Here is a 25352-nt window from a genome sequence, read left to right as displayed (position 1 = left end):
ACGCCAGCTTCAGAGTAGCCCGCATAGAAGATGTTGGCGAGCTCCGTCATTTCTAAAAATTCCTCCCGTGGAAAGTCTTGTTCCTGTTCCAGCAGAAACAGGAGGAGCTCATCCCGCGGATTGGGAGTGAAGGTCTTGGTTAGGGTAGATTTAGAGGTTATAGTTGGGGGGAGGTCGGACCAAATTGGAGAGATTCCAGAGGGCAAAGCAGGGGGGAGATCGTACCAATCAGGGGGAAATTCCAATGGAAGGAAAGGAGGGGGGGGGGGGGGGGTAGTGTCTTTGATTTTATCTTTTTCAGTGCTTTTTTCGGAAGGTGTGGGGGTGCTGTTTTTGGCTTTATTTTTCCCTTCTTTCTTTTTTCAGGAATAGGTATACCGATAAGGGGTGTTGGCATTTTGTTTTCCAGTATTGATGTGCAGGGGAGGGGTGAATGTTTTGGGTGTTGGGTTTTCCATGGTGTCCGAGTGGGGGAGGATAATACGAAGGGGGGTGGGGTAGAGGATAGTGGGAGAGTGAATATAAAGGGGGGGGGGGGGGGGGGGTGGGGGGGGGAGGGGAGTAAAAAGGGGGGTCGAAATCCCAGGTGGATTCATTGGAGAGGAGGGATGGGCTTAGCGGGGCTCGAGGGGTGGCCGTATATAGGGAGGTTTGTGTCAGAGAGGGAGGGTCTGATGGGACGGTGGGAGGAGCGGGGTGTTGGGAGAGTTGATGTGGAAGGTTTGAGATAGGGGGGGTCGCAGGAGGTAATCCTCGGGAAGGAGCCAAGAATGTGGGTGAGATAGGGGAGAAAAGGGGATTTATCGAGGTAGAGAAACCTCGAGACGGGGGAGAGTTTGTGTATCACAGGTGAGGGGTACGGCTTCGGGAAACGAGAGCTTTAGGCGGCGGAGGGGAGGGGAGGGATTTAAATATGAAAGGATGTGAGGGCGGCGTGATGTGGACTGAGAGGTTGACGTATGATAGACGAGTGGTATTGCTTCGGGAATCGAGGGGCGGCGAAGGGGAAGGGGGTGATGTAGAAATGAAAGGATGGGCGGCGGCGTGATGTGGACTGAGGTGTTTTGGGAATTGATGTGGTCGACGGCTGTGGATTTGACGGTTGAAAAGGTGTTTTTTGTATGTGAAGAAGTACGGTGCGGGGCTCAAGGTTGCCAGATCGGAGAGCCATTGGAAATACCATTGATTTCAGAGGGTGGTGATGGTTTTTGGTTAGTGGAGAGAAAGGTGTGTGGGGAAAAGTGTTTCTTTTTTTGGTTTTTGTGTCAAGGTGAGGCAGAGTGTGACGGCGATGGATGTGAGGATGGGGAAGTAATGAGAGTCTCCTTGTCAGGTGAAGGATGTGGTGGTAGATCATGTTGAGAAATCTTGTCAAATTTTGGGTTTGGGGATAGATGTATTTCAGATGCTTTGGGAAAACTGGGGAGTGGCACTGTGGTCAAGGGCAATGTCAGAGATGGGATTTTTTCGGCGGAGGCATTTATGTGGATTGAAACTTTTTCGGCGGAGGCATTAAGAGGGTTACTGTGAACTGATATTGATTGGATTGTTTCGGGATATGGGGATTGATTTTGTGTGGTCGGATTTTTTTTTTTGGAACCCATGTCCGATTGAACTCCGAGTGATGTTTCCGAGTCAGCAACTGGTGGGTCGGCTTAGCCTGGGTTATGTTTCGTGAGGTTTCTTCCGAGTTGGCTGCCGGAAGCACTTCCAGATCTCCAAATTCCATGGAGACCCAGATCGTGGTTTTCCCCAAGAGATGAAAAAACTGTAAACCACTTATCGGTGATGTTGGCCGGATGAAAATTTTTTCTTTGTGAAGCTGCGTTGGCTGGCTTTCGGCCCAAATAAGCTCTCCGAAATCTTTTGTGAGGCATTCCAGAGTATGCCGGCATCGGATTTCCACTGGAAGACCTTTGACGATCACCCATTGCCCCAAGATGGGGTCTGTGAGTTCTGGGCTCCAATTGGTCATGTGGAGGATCATTGAATTAGTCTCTGTCTTCAGTGAATGTAGTCTCTTGCGGTCCTCCTCCGAAAGACAGTTGATTAGCCAGCTCCTCTCATGAGCTTTGATGATGGCTGTGGACATGATATTTCGTTTTTTCAGCTATTCTTGGAGTTGTTTGCTGGTGAAAATTTTTTCCGGATCTTCAAAGAGCGCCAGGGACATTTTGCGCTTTCCCTCAGATTTGATGTGGGCTGGCAATGATATAGAGAACTGGTTTTTTTGGGGTGAATCTTGAGGGAGTGATATTGGTGGTGGTGTTGGACAATTGGTTTTGAAGACCTGAGTCTTCTCTGGTGGAGGATCCGGTGGAAACGACAGAGTTGACTGGTGTGAAACGCTGGGTTGTGAGTGGATTTTTTGGGATGTGGCTAACTGCTGGAGAATTTGATCAATGCGTTTCCATCCCATTCTAGAAGTGGAGAGCTGTGGGAGAAAAATCATAACCATTATCTTTTGGCCACGTCTTTGGTGGATGACGCATTCAAGAAGTCCTCCATGATACTGACTGTGTACTTGGAATTCCAGATCCCCGGTGAGGAGTGATCTGCTGTATTTTCTTCACGTGTGCCCTAATTGAACTTTCCTGAAGATGTTTAGGAAACAACTGATTGCAGAGATCGGGAGGGAGATGTATGATTTTTTCCCCCCTCTTGTGCATGAATCTGGATGGCCTCCCCACTCTTCTCCTTTCTCTTTCGAAAGGTTAGCTTTGCTTTTCCATTCCGGAATTCGTATCTGGTCGGATCCTCCACTAGGATCCTTCGGCGTGAGGATCTCGAGATTACAGTTTGCCATCTCTCGCTTGAACTATCTTCAAAGTCAATACTTTCTTTTTCCTTCTTGTCTTCTTCTTCCAGTTGTTTACCTTTTCGTTGCTGCTGCTGCGGATGCTGCTTCCCCAGACTGGTTCGATCTTCACCCCATCCTGGGCGCTGTCCTACTAGAGGTGCTGGATCAGAGGGAGTGGTCGTTGAGTGGGAGTTACTTCGTTCCCCAGATGGTTGGTGGGAGGAGATTACTCCTTGACCGACCCCTCGTCCAGCCATCTGATGAAATTTGACGAGCCGATGGGATGTAGCTTTGCTGACTCCTATGTATACAAATGTGAAATTATATGCTGGCTCTAGAGAAAAATGTAGATGTGGGAAAATACCAAAAGCTAGTAGGGAAGTTGATCTATCTCATTGTTACTAAACCAAATATCTCCTTTGCAATTAGTGTTGTTAGCCACTGCATGCATAAACCTCAGACACTTATTGGCAAACATTGGAAAGGATCCTTAAAAGTTTAAAAAGGGCTCCAGGACAAGGGCTCTTATATAAGTGTCATGGTCATATCAATATTGAAAGTTATGCAGATGCTGATAGGGTTGGGTCTCCAGATGATAGAAAATCCACCTCTGGTTTCTGTATTGGATTTGCAGAAAATCTAGTTACGTAGAAAAGTAAGAAGCAAAATGTTGTTACAAGGTTTAGTGCTGAGGCTGAGTATAGAGCCATGATATATGCTGTAGGTGAATTACTATGGATTAAGAGGGAATGAATAAAAGTTCAAAATACCTGCAAATGTGGCTTTGATGATAATTTTCTTACCCACTAGATTTAAAAATTTGCTCTCCTGTCCGTTTTTGCAACAATTCCTTGGTTGCATGAACTAGTAAAGAATGAAGGCCCAGATCTTCACTTGTAAAGGTGCCACTTCACATCATAATGTGATAAAGAGGAAGGCCCAGTGAGAATACAATAAATTGACTCCAATTGAGTGAGGATTTGGACTGATCAACATATTACGCTAATTTAAGTTTATAAAATCTTCTCATCCACATTTCAAAAAAAATCATGAATAGGCAACAAGAATTTAAGAATAAGGATTTGGTCTTCTGTACCAAGTACGAAAGCACAGACTGTTGTCAGCAAGCTGAAGTAACAAAGTACGAAAAGGCACTAGATTGCTCAGGAAATTTGCCAGTGACAACCAGCTCTAAAGTTTGTTGCCAAGGCTTCCCCACAATGTTAAATAACATAGGAGAGGGGGGATGTCGTTGATCAGAACAATGTTATCCCTCACATAATGTGCATTTTCATGTTAAACTTCACCAATGCAATATATTTCACTTGAGCTAACTGTTTGTAGTTCTCATTTTGGGTCTGGATGTTATTTGTTATCTTGGATGCTGCTCTGTGTGTTGCTAGTTTTGTTTAATCCTTTTTTTTTGGCTTGTTTTCTTTCCTATTGTTTCCCTTCATATACCACCATTTACAACTTGCAGGCTGTGTCTTTGGCAAAGACAGCATTGTCAATTGAATGTGGTCAGCAAGGTTCAATGGGTTCAGTTATTGGGCCCGAACATTTACAGGTGAGATTCAGACTACCGGCCCAATCTACATTTAAAATGTTTTAATTCTCATACTTCAGTGGTTTGAGGAAAAAATACCCTTATCTGCACATGACGTTTCAATGTTGCAATATTTACTTATAGGAAGTACAACCATTGATTTAACATGTGATGGTGGTGAATATAAGGTGGTGAGAAAGTGGTATTACCCTTGACTGGTCCTCGTGGTTCACTTTTGACATGGGTTAGTGATTTGGTCCTTCCCTAATCGATCTTCATTTGCCTTTTGCTGTCGTAAAAGGGGCCTGAAGTGTATTATATCTACTATCCACTTTGATGAAAAACATTAGCTCTATGGGTTGACCGAGTCAACTCACAAAACCTGCTCTTACACTATGTTGAATATGTGGAGAAGAAAAATAATTCATTGATTGATATAAATTGAGTACATTGGGCCTTTATTAATAAAAGAGGAAATACATAGAATCATAATGAAATTAAACTACCCTAGTCCCAGTTACACCCAAAATAAAATTCCTAGCCATAATCAAAGTAAACAACCACTTAAACATATATCTTTAAATAAACAACTCTTAATAAAGTAAAAATCTGAAAATACTAAACTTTCTTTTTGGCTACAGCTTTCTCCCATGAGACTCCTTTCCATGAGAATCATGTAAGTCTTTTTCATATTTATTCTTTAAGATTCCCCCTCAAGCTAGAGTTTGTAACTTCATCTTGCAAAGAAAAAATACTCATAATCTTCAATTTGCTTTTGTTGATTTTTTTTTTATTTGTGCAAAATCTTCATCTTATGTTCTCACCCTTACTTGGAATATTAAAATCTTGGTCAAAAATAACACCTTTGGTTCACAATAGTTTTCAGCCAACACCACCATATTCCTCTACATCTTCTCCTCAAACTGGGGTGCAAAAGCTTAGAGAGCCCCAACTTGAACTGAAGAATAAATAAATTGATCTCCCTTCAAATAAACCACCTCCAAACTAGATAGATAAGTGACGATAATGGCTATCAGAAAACTCTACCTTTAGGGTGGAACCCAAAAAAAAGGCTTAAAAGAAGGATGGATGAAAGATAAAATTGAAGCCAAGACTAGGACTTCGAAAATAACTTGAATAGGCTGGGGCGCCATGTGCAACTTCTTAAACACCTTTCAAGTAAGAAAAACTTACTCATATCAGAAGGTGGAAAACAAGTCACAAAGGATATAATAAAGCCATCCAATTCTGTGGCTGATAGGCTAGCTAAGCTCAATTTGGAACCTCCCAACAATCTCTCATTGTTTGGGATGATTCCCCCTCCTTGTAATCTTGTTCTTTTGAGCCTTTTAATAAAGTCGTCCATTGCAAATGAGAAGATCAACTCAAAGGAACTCAAATAAAAGGGATTGACACACTCAATTTTCATAACATGAGACAAAGTTTGAGCCATAGATGAATAAAAACTAATCTAGTTGCACAAGAAATTTTTTTTGATAAAAAATGAGTTTGATCTTAGGCAAATTAAGGAGAGTCAATTTTACAATATGTGATGTCATGGGAGTTGAAAAACTTACGGTGAGGCAAAAAGCTTGGAAATAAAGACTAGGATCTTATAAATAAGGACCCGAAAGGACTATGATGTGCTGCAAACAAACACCGATAGCCAATTACCTTTGATTTTCAATTCTTCTCCTTCGATACTTTTGACCACAACTTGTAGAATCCTTCATGGTAGGTTCTGTTACCTACCTCGTTCTTCATACTTCTCTTTCTATTGTCCCCCTCAAGTTGGGAGGTGAAGGAAGTGACCCTGGCTTTAATATAAAAGAATTGTAGCAATCATCTCTTCCATCATCTTAAGGCGTCTCAAGAATAAGTACTAAAGCAAACACAAACTCTCGGTAAATATTAAAAAATATGGGTGATAAACAAATAAAAGGTGTTAAAACCAGCACAATGATTTTGAACACTAAATATTGATAATAATCATTAAGTAGGGTAATACCTGTTACTCAAAGGACAATGATAGTTTTAGAAAACCCACTACAGGGTAGTAATAAAAGAAGTTAGAAAGGACTAAAAAATCACCCATATATAGCAAAAAAATTGGAACCAACCTAGAAACGTAACAAGAGATTGGTCTAAAAAGGTAAGAGAGAGTCCAAGTATAAACAGATGGTAAGAGAAAGATAGACTGAATAAAGAAAAATATTTGTGGTCTTCAATCTACTATTGCTGAAAAAGTTCTTCATCCATGCAAATTCTAATAGGAGGAAACAATCAACTTAAAAATTTGGATTTATGCATGCAACAAGCTGTCAGCATAACCTTCGGTTACTCCGATGATGATATCTCTCTATGGAAACATTGAATTGAGAAATGGTTTTTTGGTTTAAAAAATAGTCTCATATAGATTTTGTTTGAGATATAATTTTCTAAATAAAGTCTAGTTTTTTATGGCATAAAATGTTTTGAAAAATGAAGTTTTCTACTATCGCTAAAATCTTTCTTGTTGCTGACTATTGCTGCTTTAGATGTCGATTTCTCTTTATAGAATCCAATTGCCAAACTTCTTGTTGCGTTGGAAAATAGAGTCAAAGAACTTTCCATGAATATATAGTTTGTAATATGAAAGTGTAGTATGAAGGTGCAAAATCTAAGGAAAAAACGGGTATTGCGACAGAAAAACATCAATGTGGAAGAAAAAAGTTGAATATAAACATAAACTAATAGAGATGACAGATAAGAAAAGGAGTAACATTATCTCTGTTGGTGATTGAGTCAACTCACAGAACCTGTTTTGATACCATGTTGATTTTTTTGGGAAGAAGCATAATTCATTGATTGATATAAATATAGTATATTGGGCCTCTATTTATAATAGAGGAAGTACACAAAATCATAATAAAATTAAACTACCCAAGTCCTAGTTAAACCCAAAATAGAATTACTAACCATAATCAAAGCAAATAAATAATGGTCAAATCCTAGAAAAATTAAACAACTTTTAATAAAGTAGAGATCTGAAAATACTAAACTTTATCCTTGGCTACAATTTCTTCCCATGAAACTCCTTTTCATGAGAATCATGTAAGACTTATCCATATTTATTTTGCAACACACTCTAGTGGTTTCCTTTGAGATTCAAACATGAGACATGATTCCCATTACCAAATATTAGGTAAAAACTTAATACACTAAAAGCTCTAAAGTTGATGCAATTTGTGAAGGTAGGATTGATCCCCAAATAGGTTGGTCAAACCAAACACCCATACAATAGGATGGGCCCAATAAGCACATCTCGAATCTTTTCCTTATCTTGTCTAAATCACTGCTAAGGAAGAGAAGATAATTACCATGTAGAACATTACATTACTACATCAGCGTTTCTACTCTTATAGACTAACAAATGTGTTGTAGACTATAGGTAGGTTTTTTTTTTTTTTTTGAGAAGAGGTGTGAATATATTACTGAGAGAAAGAATACAAACCTTGCTAAACAGGACCTTACTCCACAACAAGATGTTGGAGAAAAACACCTAGTTTAGCCTGACTATCCGCTAAGTGATTAGCAGATCTAGGAATATGATTCCACATATATTGTTATTGCGAAATTAAAGTACATATATCATAAAAAAGATCCCAGTGGCGCCAAGGAGGTTTGCATGTCTTCTTACACCAATTGATGACAACTTGAGAATTGCCTTGGACATATAAAGGCCCTACCATCCTTTGATGAAATAGTTTTAGGCCATTAAACAAACCAGACAACTCGGCTGTAGTTGAATCTGATATCCTAATTGGCCTAGAAGAAGAGAAGAGAAGATTTTCTTTATCACGAATAACCCCTCCATATCCAACAGGCCCCGGACAACCCAACACGCTTCCATCAAAATTCAGTTTGAAATAACCAACCAGGGGAAGAGACCAAGTTTCCATAATCGGAGGGTGGGGATGGTGAGTCATTTTTGCAATAAAATCCCAATTTTCTCGGATGTTGATTCCTTCGAGATTTTTAAATTCTTTTCTCATAAGAATCCAGGAAGTAACTTGCCCAACAATTCGGTTGCTAAGAATATTTTCGGAAAGAGATTTTCTATTAAACCTTTTGTTATTCCGTTCTTTCCAAAGGGCCCAAATGATGTGACCAACGCAACAAGAGATTAATAACTTTCCAATTTTAGGGAGAGTAACCTTTGTAATTGTATGAATTGTAGATATGAGATTTTGGGAGGAGCAGTATTGCAGGTGATGAGATTAGTCTATATCGAGTGAGCATATTTACAATGCAGTAATATATGATCCGCAGTTTCAGTGAAGGACAAGCAAAACGGGCAAAGAGGATCCAAAACATGCGTTCCCCGGCACATTTAGCGAATCAGAGGTCAAGATTTTGTTTTGGCGTGCTGTCCAGATAAAGAATTTTGCTCTTGGAAGTATGTGTTGGGACCATGCAATAGCTGATGGGTGACAGGTTTGGGCAAGGGGGGGAGAGGGAAGAGCTTTGTAGGCAGTTGAAGTAGAAAACGTACCTTTTGGACTAGGAGTCCATATCAAGGTGTCTGGAGCATTTCTGATACGAACCGAAGATAGTCTCGTGATGAGTTCGGCGGCTTCAAGAGTTTCTGCTTAATTCAACGCCCTTCGGAGGTTTAAGTTCCACTCACAAGAATTCTGCCCGACTACTGAAATATTAGCCTCCTTGTTTCTGGCAAGAGAGAAAATTTGACCATAACTAGAATTTAAACTAGCTGGGCCTATCCACCAATCTGTCCAAAAACTTGTCCTACTGCCAGATCCAATGTAACACTTCACCCCGTTTTTGAAAACAGGCAGCAAATTAGCTTTTTTTTTTTTTTTTTTTTCAGACAAGGTATAATCTGTTATACCTTCTTCCTACAGTCCACCATCCAGAGAACTTGTCTGCTTTACCCGTCACTATATTTCGCCAAATCAGAGACGGAAACATATTGAATTTCTAGATCCATTTCATAAGCAGAGCCGAGTTTGTTGCTACAGTGTTGCGAATCCCAAGGCCACCCTCAGCAAAAGGTTTACAAACATAAACCCATTTCACTAAGCAATATTTTCTTTCACCATTTTGCCCACCCCATAAAAATCTTCTTTTTAAAAATTGTAATATCTTTTTGACAGAGACATGGCATCGGTACAAAGATTGAAAATAAGACGGGATACCGTGTAAACAAAACTTAATCAGAGTAAGTTTACCAGCTTTGGACAAGAACTTCCCTCTCTAGGAAGCAAGTCTACCTTCAAGCCGCTCAATGACTGGGAACCATGCAAATTTTGAGGGTAAGGCAGGAGAAAGAGGAAGTCCCAAATACGTGCCCGGAGAGGAGGTGACTTTACAACCCAAGTAGTTAGCCATGGAATTTAGAACCGAAGGATCAATATTGAAACCCAAAATTGATGATTTAGCCCAACTTACTTCTGTCCAGAAGACAACTCAAAAAGGTTTAGCAGAGCTTTCAAGTGGGAGATTTGACTCAAGGTACCTTCTCCGAAAAATATAGTGTCATCAGCATATTGCAATAATGGAATATCCTGGCCAGAATCATTTGAGATAGGATTAAGCCAAACAGTTCTTTTGGAAAATCGGACCATAGAAACAAGATGTTCCCCCAAGAGAGTGTAGAGAAATGCGGACAGTGGGTTACCTTGTCTAATTTCTCTCATAGCATTGAAATAGCCGCAAGGCATCCCATTTACTAGGACAGAAAAATGTGGGGAATTTTTTGTTGTAAATTATTTTCCCCATGACTCAAGTAAGCACCTGAAGGTATCGGTTGAATGTGCTTTTTTACATGGTGATCTGCATGAAGAAGTATATATGTATCAACTATTAAGGTTATCATATCGGGGGGCTTGCAGTTTAAATGGTCTTAAACAGTTTCCATGTATGAGAAGTATAATTTTATTGTTCAGTTTCAAATTTCAAATGTATTATCGACTGTTCTAGTTTTACGAAGAGGAATAATTCTCGTATTACTATATTGATTGTTTTTGCCTCATTCTTTTAGGAATGCAAGCCAGAATCATTTATCAATTCTAATTTTCACATAAGGATTTAGGAACTTTAAGACTTTTTAAATATTGAAGTTGCAAGGTATGCAGAAGAAGACATACTCCTATTTTTTCATCTCTCTTTCTCTCTCTACACATATATATGTATGTGTGTATATATTCACAGATACACATCCATCATTTATGTTCACACACACACATCCATCATTTATGTATTCAGCTTTTTCCCAACCTGGGTTTTAGTGTTATGCAGTCAGCTTGAAGGGACTGCTGAATGTATTTACAGCCCAGAACTATTGTCACATCTTGCATATCACTGTTCATATTATTAATAAACTGAATGGTGTTTCAGTCTCTTTATATGTAAATTAAGTTGTATTATAATAAAAGAGAAAGGTGAACAGGAATTCTAGCAACTGGGCAACTCCTTTTTCTTTATGCTTTTCATTCTAATTATATTAAATCTCACATCCTTCTACTTTCTAGCTACTTTAGTTCACTTTCATTTTCTCAGTCTTTATAGTCCTTCCTAATCCTTACAAAACAGGAATTCTAGCAACTGGACAACTCCTAAGTTTCTTCTCTCTTTTTCTTTATGCTTTTTGCTCTAATTATATTAAATCTCACATCCTTCTGCTTTCTAGCTACTTCAGTTTGGCTTTCATTTTCTCAGTCTTTATAGCCCTTCCTAATCCTTATAACAGAATGGGCTTCTACACTTTATAGGATTTGAAGATTACTTTGGATCATCCCAAACTGTATGGTGATACTACTGTACAAAATGCAGTTACAGAAGTTGCAGGTATGATGGGTGAGAATGTGAAGTTCAGAAGAGGCTTCGCATTATCCACAAGTTCTCATGGTGTTGTTTCGACTTATCTTCATTCAAGTCCACAGCCAGGTACTCAGACAATTCCATTGCTATTATGTATAATTTTGTTTGGAAAAGATGAGAAGAAAATGTCATTCAAGAGAGAAGAAGATGCATCAAATTACAAATGACCTGATAAAAGATCAGCCCAACAACCAAAAGAAGGGAAAAACACCCAATACCCAAACAAAAGAGTAGGAAAAGATTACAACGAAATAAAATCATCCCACATTTAGCGGGAAAGTATCCTCCACAAAAGATGAGTGAGAGAAATACCCTTATCTCTTCTAACATTTTGAGACCATTGTAAATTGAGACCTTGACAAAAGTCAAGAATCTCATAATACATATGCCAAAATCTCCATGGCGACTTGAGATCCAATTGCGACCATGGTGTTATGATTCATTGAGTTGACCTGTGACTCTGCTGGACCAACTGGGATTTCAGTCTGGGTGGGTCGGGTTCGGTGTCAGAACTGCAATGGTCTTCATCTCATGGCCTGGTCAAACCAATCCTATGCTATGGCTTCTGCCTGTCAGACCTCCCTTGTCTCCTAGGTTGCTGACTTGGATGCCATTGAGAAAAGTAAACCCCTAAAACTCTTTCTAGATTTGATCTAAGATTCACCCTCTGCAAATGAGCTTCAAAACTTTATTTATGTTGAGAAAGTCCACTGGAAATAGAGGGACTGCTATCGCCTCTACCCGCAAGTGAACTTACTAGGTTACGTCCCTCACAATTGACGGGGATATAAAAGCGGGAAGAACTGCAATCATTAATAGTCTCACTAGCTTTGCAGATCTAATATAGATGAAGTGGAGGGCAGATAAAAAATTCACAACTTATAATTCAGAAGGATCCTGGAAACTCTTATTGATCTGATTGGGATTCCCTACTTGGAGAAGGGAATTGAGGGTTTAGGGTTTTAGGGGTATAGGGTATAGGGTATAGGGTATAGGGTGTAGGGTGTATAGGGTTTAGGGTATAGGGTTATAGGGTTTAGGGTTTAGGGTTTAGGGTGGTCAAACCAATCCTATGCTAATGGCTTCTGCCATTGAGGAACGTAAACCCCTAAAACTCTTTCTAGATTTGATCTAAGATTCTCCCTCTGCAAATGAGCTTCAAAACTTTATTTATGTTCAGAAAGTCCACTGGAAATAGAGGGACTGCTATCGCCTCTACCCGCAAGTGAACTTTCTAGGTTACCTCCCTCACAATTGATGGGGATATAAAAGCGGGAAGAACTGCAATCACTAATAGTCTCACTAGCTTTGCAGATCTATTTATAGATGAAGTGGAGGGCAGATAAAAAATTCACAGCTTATAATTCAGAAGGATCCTGGAAATTCTTATTGATCTGATTAGGTTTCCCTACTTGGAGAAGGGAATTGAGAAGGCAGTCATGTAAATGCCAGCAAATGCCGACTTACATGGCTCCTGGTCGAGACGGTTTTAACGGGGGGTTCTATAAGATGAGCTGGAACTTTACCTAGGGGCATGTGGCTGAGTTTGTTTGATGTTTCTTCCATAGAGGAATTACAAGCAAAGCTATCAGGGCATCCTTTCCTTAAAAAGAGCCCAGTTGAATTGCCATTGAATTTTTAGGCCTTTCAGCTTGGAGTACAGTTCGTAGAAAATCATTGCAAGGTTGTTAGCGAGAACACCCTCTCCCTGGTGCTCCATGCCAATCAAAGCTCTTTTATGAAGGGCAGAATCATCCTTGATGTGACCATGAACATCTACAAGCTAAACGACTGCCTGAAGAGGAGTGGTAGACCCTGAATTGTTCACAGATTAGATCTTTAGAAAGCCTTTGACAAGGTGAGTTGAAATCTTCTCGACTCGACCCTACAATGGTTCTTGGCAGAATTGGAAGCCAAACCTGCTTGTCAAGTACCCTAATGGAGGTGATCAAGTGGGTTTGAGTATATGCCAGCCTAAGTTGGGGAAGCTCCTCTCAGCTTGTCTTGCCCAATGTCCATGGGAGACTTGGAATGAAAGAAACAATAGGCATGTCCACAACAAATCTAGCAACAACTATATGGTGCTGAGATCATCTCTGGTAGCATATTTTCTTGGATCAGTACAAGGAAGGAATTCCAAAGCCTATGTGGTGGGAACATCAGAAGCAACTGGAGACAAGTTGTTTAGATGTCTATTCCAAGGGCTACCCATGGGTACCATCAAACTGAACTTTGATGGCAGTGCTATTGGGAGCCCAGGGCTGGCTGGAACTGTGGGATCTTCAGGAACCACGACGTTGCTACTCTTGCCTCATCAGTTGGTCCAATTGGCACGTCGGACTCCACCACGACCGAGTTCCTCAGCCATAGGACAAGGGCTGTCAATCTTCAAAACACCATGGATTGATTGCTTTTGATTAAAGGGGACTTAAACTTGATTATTAGCTGGTGTTACAAAGGCATCAACTCCCCATGGAGACATTGGCAGGCTTACCATGACATCATAGACTTAGTTTGTTCTGTACCTTGTACTTGGTATAAAATTCCTAGATCAGCTAACCATGTAGCTGACTCTTTAGCAAAACAAGGATGTCCTTCCAATCTCTCATTGTAAGGGGACTTCTTTAATGTTTTATTTTTGCCATATATCCCTGAAATGACATATCACCTTCCGAAAAGCTAGGCAAATCGAAGGACATTACTAGGTTGAATTTTCTCAAACTATGCTTTAGGGCTTTATTTAAGCCCATCAATTGCCTTCTTCAGTTTGCATACCTTTTTGGATTCTCACTGAGTAACATATCAAGGAGGTTGCTCCATACAAACCTTTTCTGCTCAATCATTTTTAATGTCAAAGCTAGAAGAGTGGCCAATTCTAGTTCACAACAATGGATACAAGTACACGGAAAGATGTCAACTGTGCAACTGGGGAGAATGTCTCAAATACATAATTTCATATGTCTGGGTATACCCTTTGGCCATCAACCAAGTTTTTTATCGCTCAATAGATCCATCTGCTATGTATTTAACTGTGTATACTCAACTACAACCCACAAATCACATACGCTATACGGATCTCTATTAGTCAATGCCTCCATCTCAACGTCCATAGCATGCTTCTACTAAAGAGACAAAAGCACATCCTTCATAGAAGAAGGAAAAGTACAGGGAAACAATGACTAAGCAAACTGTTTGTACCCTATAGATGTGGAATCAAAAGAGAAATAATAGCGCAAGGGATAATGACTACAGACACGAACTCCTGATATCAATAGGAAGATGTCAATCAGTTACCTTAGGATCTGAAGATGAAGAGGATGCTAGAACTTGTGAGAGAGAGGGAAGTGTGGCTCATTGTTGACCATGTTGCCTTTGCTGATACACCTGCAAGGATTTTTCTGTAGTAATAAGCTGCGGTGGACTAAAGACATCTTCCATAGGTGCATGAGTAGGGGTGGCATCGAACTGAGCCGGTTTTTGGCTCGGTTCGGTTCGTTTTATCTTGATTTCGAATCGTATACGCGATCGAGATATCGCTCGTTTAAGTTAACAAGCCGAGCTCGAGCGAACCATGGTTCGGTTCAGAAGCTCGCGAGCTGGTTCATTACTTAACGATGATTCGAATGAAAATTGGGATTCGGCACTGCAGTGGGCGGCATTGAGTTCGAGGAATCAGGAAATGAAGATTTGGGGGGAGGGAAGATCGAAAGAAAATCGTTTGCGAAGTTCGTTTGTCTGTGATTCTCTGATCTTTCCCAGAAAGAATCAGACTGCAGTCTCTCCCTTTAGGTATGTTTTTGTTTTTTATTCCATTTCATCTTCTTCCTCTCTCATCTTCATCGCTTAATCGCTTTTTGTGACCAAGCATCGCCGATGGAAGTGACGGAACAAAGGTATCGGGTAAGCCAATCGATTTTTTGCATTCTTTATCTGCTGGTATTTTTTTGATGACGAAAGAGAACAGAGGTATTCATGTTATTTTTGTTTTCATTGCTGACAAAAGTGATGGAAGACGAACAAAGGTAAGCTAATGGATTTTTGTGCATTATTTATCGGTTTTTGTTTTCCTTATGTTTTGATCCAACTGCCTCCAATACCTCCTCGTTGACGCCTCTGAGCGAGTTCGCATGCGGCTGCTCTCGAGGGAGTTGGGTTTGAAGTGGTGGTGGCACTATCAGATGCTGTGGGGTTCGAGAACCCCATTAAAGAAAAATCCAAGGCTTGGAGCTTGGACATGGATTGTTGCTCTTTCACTGTGTTCCAACTCTTTTTCCTTTTCTAAATGGCTCCTTTACACACGCACATATCCATTCCAAAGTTTCTCATGGGGAATTGTAGTTCGTAGAATATAGGCTTCATGAGAAGATGATTATCACCTTAAATCGGGGTACTGTAAAGGTTGGAGATTTTATTATCCAAAATAGATGCAAAGTTTTAAATGTAGGTGGGAGCTCGAACTGGCTCGAGCTCGAACTCGGTTAAAATTATTGGGCTCGAGCTCGGTTACAATTTTAGGCTCGAGGCTAGGCTCGGCTCGGCTCGGCTCGCGCTTGAGTTTGAAATATTTAAATCAAGCCCAGTTACAACATAGGCAGGTTCGGGCTCGGCTCGATTCGATGCCACCCCTATGCATGAGCAACAAGACCTGGACTTGTGACTGATATATTAGAAAAAGAGAAGAAAGACATATCCTCAAAGAAGGTCACATTGACAGATACAAACGTTTTTCTGAGGGAAGGACAAATATTTGTATCCCTTTTGTATCCTAGAATACCCAAGAAAAACACATTTGACTGTACGTGATGTCAATTTATTGGTAGAAGTACTGAAAACATGGGCAAAGCTTACACAACCAAAAATATGAGGTGACAATGAAAGTAACGTAGCAGAAGGATTCAATACCTGAAGAAGAATTTGAACCCCAAGTGCAGACGAAGGCATTTTGTTCATAAGAAAGCATGTCGTATATGCAGAAGTATTGTTTGAGCTACTTCTAATGAATGCCTATTTCTATGCTCTACTACTCCATTTTTTTATGGAGTAAAAACACAAGATGAATGATGAAGTGTACCATGATCCTGGCAAAATGTAGTAAACTTATGATTCATTATTTTTAATCCGTTGTCAATACGAAGAATTTGGAAAGATGCCCCAAATTGGGTTTTTATTTCATTATAAAAAGTTTGAAATACATCAAATACTTCGTTATAGGAGATACACCCAACTAATGCAAAGAAAACAAAATATTTGTAGCCAAAAACACTAGGAATTGGACATGGTCCCCATGCATCAGAATGAACAATTTCAAACAATTTTCTATTTTTTCGTTTTGACTCAATGGAAAAACATTGATGATGCTTGTGCAGTTGACACAACTCACATTGAAAAGATAAATTTGATGGAAATGTGGGAAATAGTTGGACCAACTTCGTAGGAGAAGGATAGCCAAGTCGTAGATGCCTCTAGAAGGGTGAAACTGCAACATGAAGGACAAGTGGATAAATCTGTATCCAAGTGGTATAGTCTTCGTCTCTCACGAATGGAACCGATCATCTTTCTCCTCTTGAGATCCTGAAACACACAATGTGAAGAGTAGAAAGTTACGAAACAGTTCAAATACTTGGTAAGTTGACTAATAGACAACAAATTATAAGGGAATTTTGAAACAAATAACACATATTTTAGAGGCATAGATGGAATAGGTGTGACATTACCCACTCTTTAAATAGGAGACACAGAAGTGTAACATGCTTATCTAGTGAAGACCCCCTTAGACTAGTAAACAAAAAAGACATAACTGACATATGAGTGGATGCTCCTAAGTCAAATAACCAGGAAGACCCAGTACACACTGTAGAGCGAACATATCTATGTTGGTAAGAGTAGTTGTAGGAAGTGGCGGTTGTGTAATGAATGTTGTAGAGGAAGGACCTGAAATAGAGGCAAGTTGAGGCATGCGTTGAGTAGTAGTTAAATTTTATTTGGTGCTTCTGGTAAAATACAAACCATATGTTCAGTTGGGGGCTTAATATTTTCATGAGTCCAGGAGTTTGCCCAAGTAGGCTTGCCAAACTTAAATCCCACACCTGTAAGAGAAGTGGTAGGTGCATCCACAATGAACACACTTTCTATCACCTCTTTCGTCATTCCGGCGTTGTCCTCTACTGGAACCATCTTTGCCACTGCCTCAAATATTACCTGCACGACCTCGAGTAGACTCTGGTTGTCCAAAATAATTAAATGTAGATGCACTAAGATTCTTATTATCCTTGTTTTCTTTGGACATAATTGTGGCCTTTCTCTGCATAATTCTGTTGAAAGCTGTGGGGAGCGATAAAACATCATTTGAGGCTAGCACCTGAGCCTTGATTGCGTCAAAGTCTGGTCTCAACCCATCTAGAAATTTTGCAACATGAAGCTCTCCTTGTTGCTTTTGAAGTTCTTTTTCATTAGTAGTGAATGGTTAGAACATGCTGATCTCTTGCAGTATGCCTTGCATTTCACTATAATACTTTGTGACAGTTCTCCCTCTCGTAAGACTAAAGAGTTTAGCATACGACTCATAAACTCGAGGCAAATTACTCTCCTGTGCATATAGTGATGTCATGGACACCCACATCTCCTTGGATCTGATTTTTTATTCTCGAGTCCATATTGTTCAACAACCAACTCATTATTTGAATATCCTTCGCTTCCCAATCATCTGTAAAGGGTATTGGAGGATTATCTCTAATAAACTTTCTTTTTTTGGCCTTAAGATAGATTCGAGCAGATTTGGACCAATCAGATAGTTATGTCCGTTCAATCTTTCTGAAGTAATCGATATTGAATTTTGCTCTTTTGAGCTCACAAAGTCTCTTGGAGGAGTAATAATTTCACCAAAGTCAGCCATAGATAAAGATAAAAAACTAAGTAAGATCTCAAAAAAACAATGTAGTTGTGCAGACTAAGTGGACTCTACATACCACAATTAGGGTTTCGTCAAATTACTGCATGAACACCCAATAGTATATAGAAAACTTGTATAAATTTCTAAACCAAAATCACCAGAATTCACAAAATCAGACATCAACGTCCCAGAGGATGATTCAGGTAAAGTAGATAGTATTGGAGACTCTGCACAGTGAGAGTGGGAGAATCCCAAGCAAAGGATCCTCTTGGCTATTCAGGCATAGAACTGCTTAACTAACAATAGAAACCATCAACCCTAGGATTATGCAGAGAAAGAGAACAAAAAATCAAAATTTTCATACCAGTCAAGACTAAACCTGGAAATTCCCTTTTCTGGGATGATGCTGTATACAGTTGAAGGAGAGAGGATGCTTCACTGGCTTGCAATCAAGACCGATTGCTTTGATACCATGTAAAATATTGAGGAAAAGAGAGTTGAGAGTGAGAGGAGGTTAAGAGAAGAAGAAGAAAGGGATTTGGAGAAGAGAGTGAGCTCTGGATTTAGGAGCAAAAGCTCAAACCCCCCTATCTCTCTTTACCAACTTAAGTGAGTTGACAGGAAAAGACCTCTCTACCCCTCATACAAGTACACCTTATATCTCTATAAATACATGTCCAGTAGTTGTGAAATTTGGACCATAGGCAATTACAAACTTTCTGATCAGACTGTCAAATGACCAAACTACCCTTTTAAATTATATTTATCTCTAACAGTAAAGCTTATTACAATTTATTTTAGTTATTTTTCCAGTAAGACAATAATTTAGTATCTATAGTTTGGGTTAAGCCAGCATGGATATGAAACTTTGAACTCTATTGCATAGATTGTAGGCAAAATATGGTGGCTGTAATGAAAGGTTTTTTTTTTTTTAAATTTTATACCAAAAACCCTTTTTTGATCTATAGTTTGGTTATAATGAAGTTCATAGCAAAACAATCTTGATAGTTAGAGACAACATTGGTAGAGACCTTTTTTTCATTCTTTTAATGATTTGGAAGTAATTTGTTATCACCTTTTTTTGTCTTGGTTAGGTTTAGGACGTATGGCTGGAATCTTGACTTTAGAAACTAAACATGATAATGTTCCATTGGATGACCTTCAACAACTTGGTTCATCATTGGCGATGCACATTGTGGCAGCCAGGCCACAATTTTTATCAAAAGAATTAGTTTCTTCTGAAGCTATAGAGAATGAACGTGACATTCTCAAAACTCAGGTAACTTCTTTGCAATGTTCAAGTATTGAGTACTTTTCGGCAGCTATAAAATGAAAAACAAATTGGTTAAATTTCACCCAGACTTTCTTTTGCAATGAAAATTATGTTGTGTTTTAGGTCATGTATAATCAAGGCTCTGCAGTCTGCACTCAAAATTGGATGTGCATGTCTAACTTACAAACAAAAATATGTTATGTACTTTGTGAATCTTGATTCATCATGTCAATGTAGTCTGACTAAATTAAGTGGAAGAATATTTTAATATGGATATATCTATGGTAGTTTTTCAACCATATATACATTTTCTTTTAGATAGATCATTGCAATCGCATAGAAAACAGTATTTTGATACGTAGTGTAGAAAATACTGGTGTTGGTACAGGGAAACCTGAATCTGTGGGAGAGAGATATAGCAAGTTAATGTCTATAATTTGGTGGATGTGCTGCATTTTAACTGATGGATATAGTCACTAGCACTTCGGTGAATCATGTAAAACAGTTTTTTTAGTCCATTTTTTTCTTTCCACAATTTCTCCTTAGTGAGCTTGATTATTGTTTCAGATGTTGAAATATTTTTGACACACTGAGTGACATATAAATTCATTAGAAGCATGGATTCCTTACTCCATTATCTTTGGGCTTGCATAATAATTCGTTTTAATTTGTCAAATAAACTGTGTAGCTACAGTGGTGAACACAGTATGGATATTCTGATTTTGCAATTATATCCTTGGATGCCCACATACAAGCTCCATATACAGTTAGATATTGAATATCTTCCCATTAGTCTCTCTGATGGTTTAGGAAAAGGTCCACCATGCCATGGCCCTGTACATTTACTGCACGTCTTAGGCTGGTTGTGTAGGGATGACAGTTGTTTGTCTTGTCATGGGGAATAGTTACGCATTGTTTTGAACTTTTTTTGTTTTGTAGATATACATTGTTTTGAACTTGGATGACACTAAGATTACTACTGACATAAAACCTCTCTTTTAGCTAATCACTTTGGCAATTACGCATCTCTACTTCAACATTTGATCAGAGCAAAGCTAAACCCAAGTCTATTTCTCTTTTGGTGGGCCATGTATGTATTTTCTGTGGCACGTATTTGTGCCTCTATGACCCCTGTATGTTTATTTGCATCTGGGGATGGGTTGTTTGTTTGAAATTAGAGATGAGAGGAAGTATTGGAGGATTCAAAAGTCTCAATTTTTCGTGGTTCATACTTGTAGTTGATGTGTTGGGCTATTTCTCTTGGCACTAGGGGTGTTGATGTGGGAATAACCCTTCTTTATTGAGCTTAGGAGGTCATGTGCTTTTAAGTTGGGAAAAAAGCTTCTTCAATTTGGCTGATAATTTGTAGAGGAAGATCTTTTTTTTTTTTTAATAATGAATATACCCAAATTGAACAAACTTAAAGTTTAATCATCTCTGTGTGTGCATCCCAGTTGCTCCTGCATGTATGTTTTCTTTTCTTTTTTTAATCTATTTTTTGGTCATTTCAGGCAGAACGTTCAGGAAAAACCCAAATTGCCATGGAAAAGATGGTGGAAGGTCGTTTAAGGAAGTATTTTGAAGAAGTAGTGCTGTTAGAACAAAAATTTATTGTGAATGAGAGTGTCATTGTGAAGGTATGAAACAATTGTCTTTCTCCTCGTTATAATCTTTTTAAAGTGATTTACTTAGAACTTTCCTGGCATTGAGGACCTTCATTGGGGCATTGAGATCTTTGGGTCTAGGGAGGTCAAGTTGACTTTTCAAAAACTTATTCACCATTTAACCTACTTCATTCTCTCTGGTTCTGTCCAGTTAGGATATGCTATGTTTAATTGAGTTTGTGTTTTCCCTATGGACAGACCAGGATTAACATGGGCTATTTATACCTTGTCCACAATTAAGTGGCTGTTTCGAAGCCCTCTAACTGGACTCTCTGAACAAAAAAATAAATGGACTCCTGAATATGATATTTCTGGAGTGGTTGAATTATTTCACATTTATTTAGTTGTCATCAATTTTATCAGGTTGCTGATTTGTCAGTTTATTGCAGTCCTTGCTAAACGATCTATCAAAGGAAGTAGGCTCAACTGTTCAGATTGGCAAATTTTTGAGAATCGAAGTTGGGGAAGGAATACAAAAGTAAACTTCTTCAATCATATTGTCCTGTTCGTTCAGTTGCTTTCATAATTGGAATATCTAATGTCTATATTCTGGTGTGACTTTTGACTCATTTTGATTGTCCACTGTTATTATTTTTAGGAGTATCTATTGAACATATATTTGTCACATATTCTCTTTTCTTCTGTGACTTTTCCTTTTTCTCGTCCTCTGATAAAGGTTCCTGTCATATGTAGGGATGTTGCAGCCACCGTCCCAGAGGCTGTCGTACAGGCTGCTTAGGAGGTTAGTTTCAATCCTTCTCATCGAGCACTGGTTGTGACCGTATTTAAAAGTCAGGTCCAACAAAGTGTATACAAGATGTTGCTAAGTGTGATGCGATTTGCTGTTCTGTAATTGTTTGATATGGAAAGTTGCAGATAAAAACTAAGCACTTTGTAATCAGGTGACCATTTTCATCTGCTCTATTTTTTGAGCTTATAAATTTTGGGTAATCACATACAGAAAGGATAAACCAGGAGAATATTTGAGGTACAGACTTTAGTCACGTTTGCTGAAAACATAGTGCTGTCGTCACTATCATTAGGGATTTTTTTTATATGATATAGTTATAATAATCATTTAGATCGAGCTTTTAAATGAACCGGGTTTGGGGTTCTGCACACAGAAATAGTCTCTAGCTTTGGCGTTGGACTTTGGGCCAATCAATGGAGTCTAATGTGATGCGTGATTGGAATTAGGAAATAGCTAATCGTCGGAGTGCATATGAATATGATAAAACAACTTCCTGTGAAACACACTGTTTACAGTGACCTATTGCAAGTGCCTCTCTGCATTATAGTTTGCCCAAAATTCTGTATATCTTTTTTTCAGGGTTCCAAGTTTTTTAAATAAAATTGGGTCGTATTCATTGAAAGCCGGTGCCTTCATTGGGGGGGGGGGGGGTGGTGGTGGTGGAGAACTTAAATTGAAGTGAAGAATTGAATTAAGTTTAAATGAATTGATTCAATTTCAACTCATCTTTGGGTGTTAGTGTAGACGAGTTTAAGTGCATTGGAAAAGTGTCCCTAATAGAAAAATATGATATAAACAAGAGAATGAGTAATTTTTTATAATATATTTAAATAAAATACATACTTAAATAAGTAATTAACCAAAATAAACATAGTTACTACACTTATAAGTGATTTAACGTAGTATTAAAATATGTTAATATCCTAATTAATGAAAAAGTATATTATATTACTTAATGATTATAGTTTATTATAAATTAATTCAATAATTAAATGTGATTAGAATAAATGATTAAAAATTAATAAAAAAGTAAAAAATAACTTAAGTGCATATAGTAAATAAATAAAATATTATTTAATAACATAAGAAATATTTTAACATTAAAACTCACTAATTTAATATAATAATAAAAAAATAAATATAATAAACGTATAAATATTTTTATCAATAACATAATATATATTTTTATGTATTAGTAATTAATAATATATTGTCACAAAATTTAAAACCATTGGTTTAATTAATTATAGCAATGGGATAATTAAACCAAAACAATTTATCAAAATTTTATTTTAAAAATAATTTAATTATGACTATTAAATCACTAATTTAATATAGTAATAATAAAATAAATATATTAAATAAATAAAAATTATTATTTTATAAATAAAAAATTAAATTATTATTCTTTTTACAATGGTTTAATTTTTCTTTAACTTAGGAAAAATTAAACCATCGTCTTTCTCATGACGTGCGTCGTCTTCCTCAGTGGTGGGCCACGGCGACGGAGGCGGTGCTCCGACGGTACGCCGAGAGTGAGAAGAGATGGAGGTCGAGAGAGAAGAGAAGTCGGGAGGCCGAGAGGGAGGAAGGCCAACGGGTGTGGGGGGGAAGAAGCAACGCGCATCGCACGAGGAAAGTGGTTGATTCGCAAAATAGGTATGAATCAAATTTTCCCTTTTTTTGGCCTGAGTGAATGAAATGGTGTAATCTCACTTCAATTTAATTCTTTCTACACTAACGCCATTATTTGATGAACTAGGTAATGCGGGGGGAATTCATTCCACTTCATTGTGACATCATTATTTGATGAACTAGGTAATACGGGGGGAATTCATTCCACTTCATTGTGGACTAACCCCTCCTAAATTAATTTCACTTTCTTTATGTGAGATTGGTTTGAAATAATATTCACTTGTTGGTTGTGCGTCACAACATTTGTAACAACACTCCTTGAAAGGTTAGTCTTATATCGTTTTCACTTTTCTCCCGGTCAACTGAGATTTTCAATATTTGGAACCATTAATATGACATTTTATCCAATATTTTATTTTCTTCCTAAAGTTGCTTGAAAATATGCATAATCATGACAAAACTGGGAGAAACAAATGGATAAACAAACAAAAAAGGAAGCAAAACTCATTGAGGAATGCTTTATGTACATAATAGGGATGGAAACAACCATTCAGTTAAGCACGGTTCTAATATTATTTAAAGAACAAATACCAGGATGATGAACCTTGCTCAATCAAGAGGTTAATTCAGGTGCATTAAGATGGGTCAACCAACAACATTGTAGCAGAAACATTTTTCAAAATAAAAATAAAAAACATTGCACTTGGAACACACCTTTTGTAGAAATTATTGTGAAATTAAATAGTGTATTGATAATTTAAATAAATTACTAAAATAATTTTAGTTTCTAATATTTAATTTAGATGTAATTAATGATTAATTCAAAGTTGAAATAATAAATTAATTGATCAATAAATAAATTCAAAAAATAAACAACAACAATTATAGTAAACATTATTAAAAAAAAGAGTGAAGGCCTTCCACCATTGTCCATGGTAGACCTTTCTCCCTCAAAAAAAGTAGAACACGGAAGGGGGAGGTCGTCGTCTTCGTGCCATTGCCTTTTCGTCAATGAAATTATTGGGTGACTACATTATGCCGACCGTTACAAGTTGCAGAGAACAGTGGGAAGAAGGAGGCAAGGGAGGTGGTCCTCTTTCCATCACTGGAAAGGGCAGACGACCTCCCCTTCCCCTTTCCATTCTCCACTTTAGTCTACAATTTTCAAAGGATGGCAAGAAGAAGAAGGGAACAGGGGATGCCGTCTCCTTACTGTCGGCATTGGGAAGGTGACTGCAAGTGGAGGACGGCCTCCTCTTCCACATTCCCCTTCTCTTCAGTTTCTTATGAATAAAAATAAAAAAAGAAGAAAAAGGAAGAAGATATATGAACCATAATAAACCAAAACAATACAAAGTTATGTTCCACCATGAAAGGTGAAATTTCACATTTCATCGTTTTTTCAAGGAATGAGTATGAGACTAATTTGGCCACAGGTCCCACTTCTCACCAAGTAATAAGAAACATAAATCAACAAGATAAATAAATTAATTTTTCCAACTAAACTAGTCTTACAAGTTAGTTGTGTCAAAATCCTTGCAAATAATTGTTCTTTGGAGATTGAACAACAGAAATACAAAAAACAATATGTGAAGAAAAAAACTACGGTTGAAAGCTCAAACCAATATCACCATATAGTTGGTTAAAAAAATTGAAAGAGTTCAGCACACAGTAAGAGTAATATGACTCCTCTAGGATTTGAATGCTTGGTTCTCAATAAAATGACCAAATTTCCAAATTGACCAAATTTGCATAGTGTATGGAAAAATAAAACTTTTAAAGAACGGACTTTGTAGGAGAACGAAAATGTGGTTATTGCAGTCCAAATGAAATATAGCTTCCTAGATTTTGTTGAACGGAAACCATTACAAGGCTGTAATTTATTTCTAAGCAATTATATATAGCTATCATC

At 38.1% G+C, this 25352-nt stretch overlaps 1 protein-coding gene across 1 annotated transcript in view; it reads left to right on the top strand.

The window, feature by feature from the left end:
• Positions 1–22045, top strand: part of LOC137962843 (elongation factor Ts, mitochondrial) — a 38992-nt gene extending 16947 nt beyond the window's left edge. The window contains exons 4-9 of the mRNA XM_068809944.1: positions 4281–4367; positions 11120–11294; positions 19212–19396; positions 20902–21027; positions 21444–21532; positions 21748–22045. Coding sequence (XP_068666045.1) covers positions 4281–4367; positions 11120–11294; positions 19212–19396; positions 20902–21027; positions 21444–21532; positions 21748–21793 — 708 coding nt within the window. The 3' untranslated portion in view covers positions 21794–22045. The remainder of the gene's footprint in view (positions 1–4280; positions 4368–11119; positions 11295–19211; positions 19397–20901; positions 21028–21443; positions 21533–21747) is intronic.
• The last annotated feature ends 3307 nt before the right edge of the window (positions 22046–25352 follow it).

This window comes from Aristolochia californica, unplaced genomic scaffold, assembly GCF_029961685.1.
Source record: "Aristolochia californica isolate CCGP_79_NKW_82.1479 unplaced genomic scaffold, dmAriCali1.0.hap1 SCAF_4, whole genome shotgun sequence".
Classification (NCBI taxonomy): Eukaryota; Viridiplantae; Streptophyta; class Magnoliopsida; order Piperales; family Aristolochiaceae; genus Aristolochia; species Aristolochia californica.
The sequence above is the reverse complement of the archived record's forward strand: the minus strand, read 5'-3'. Positions and strand labels throughout refer to the sequence as shown.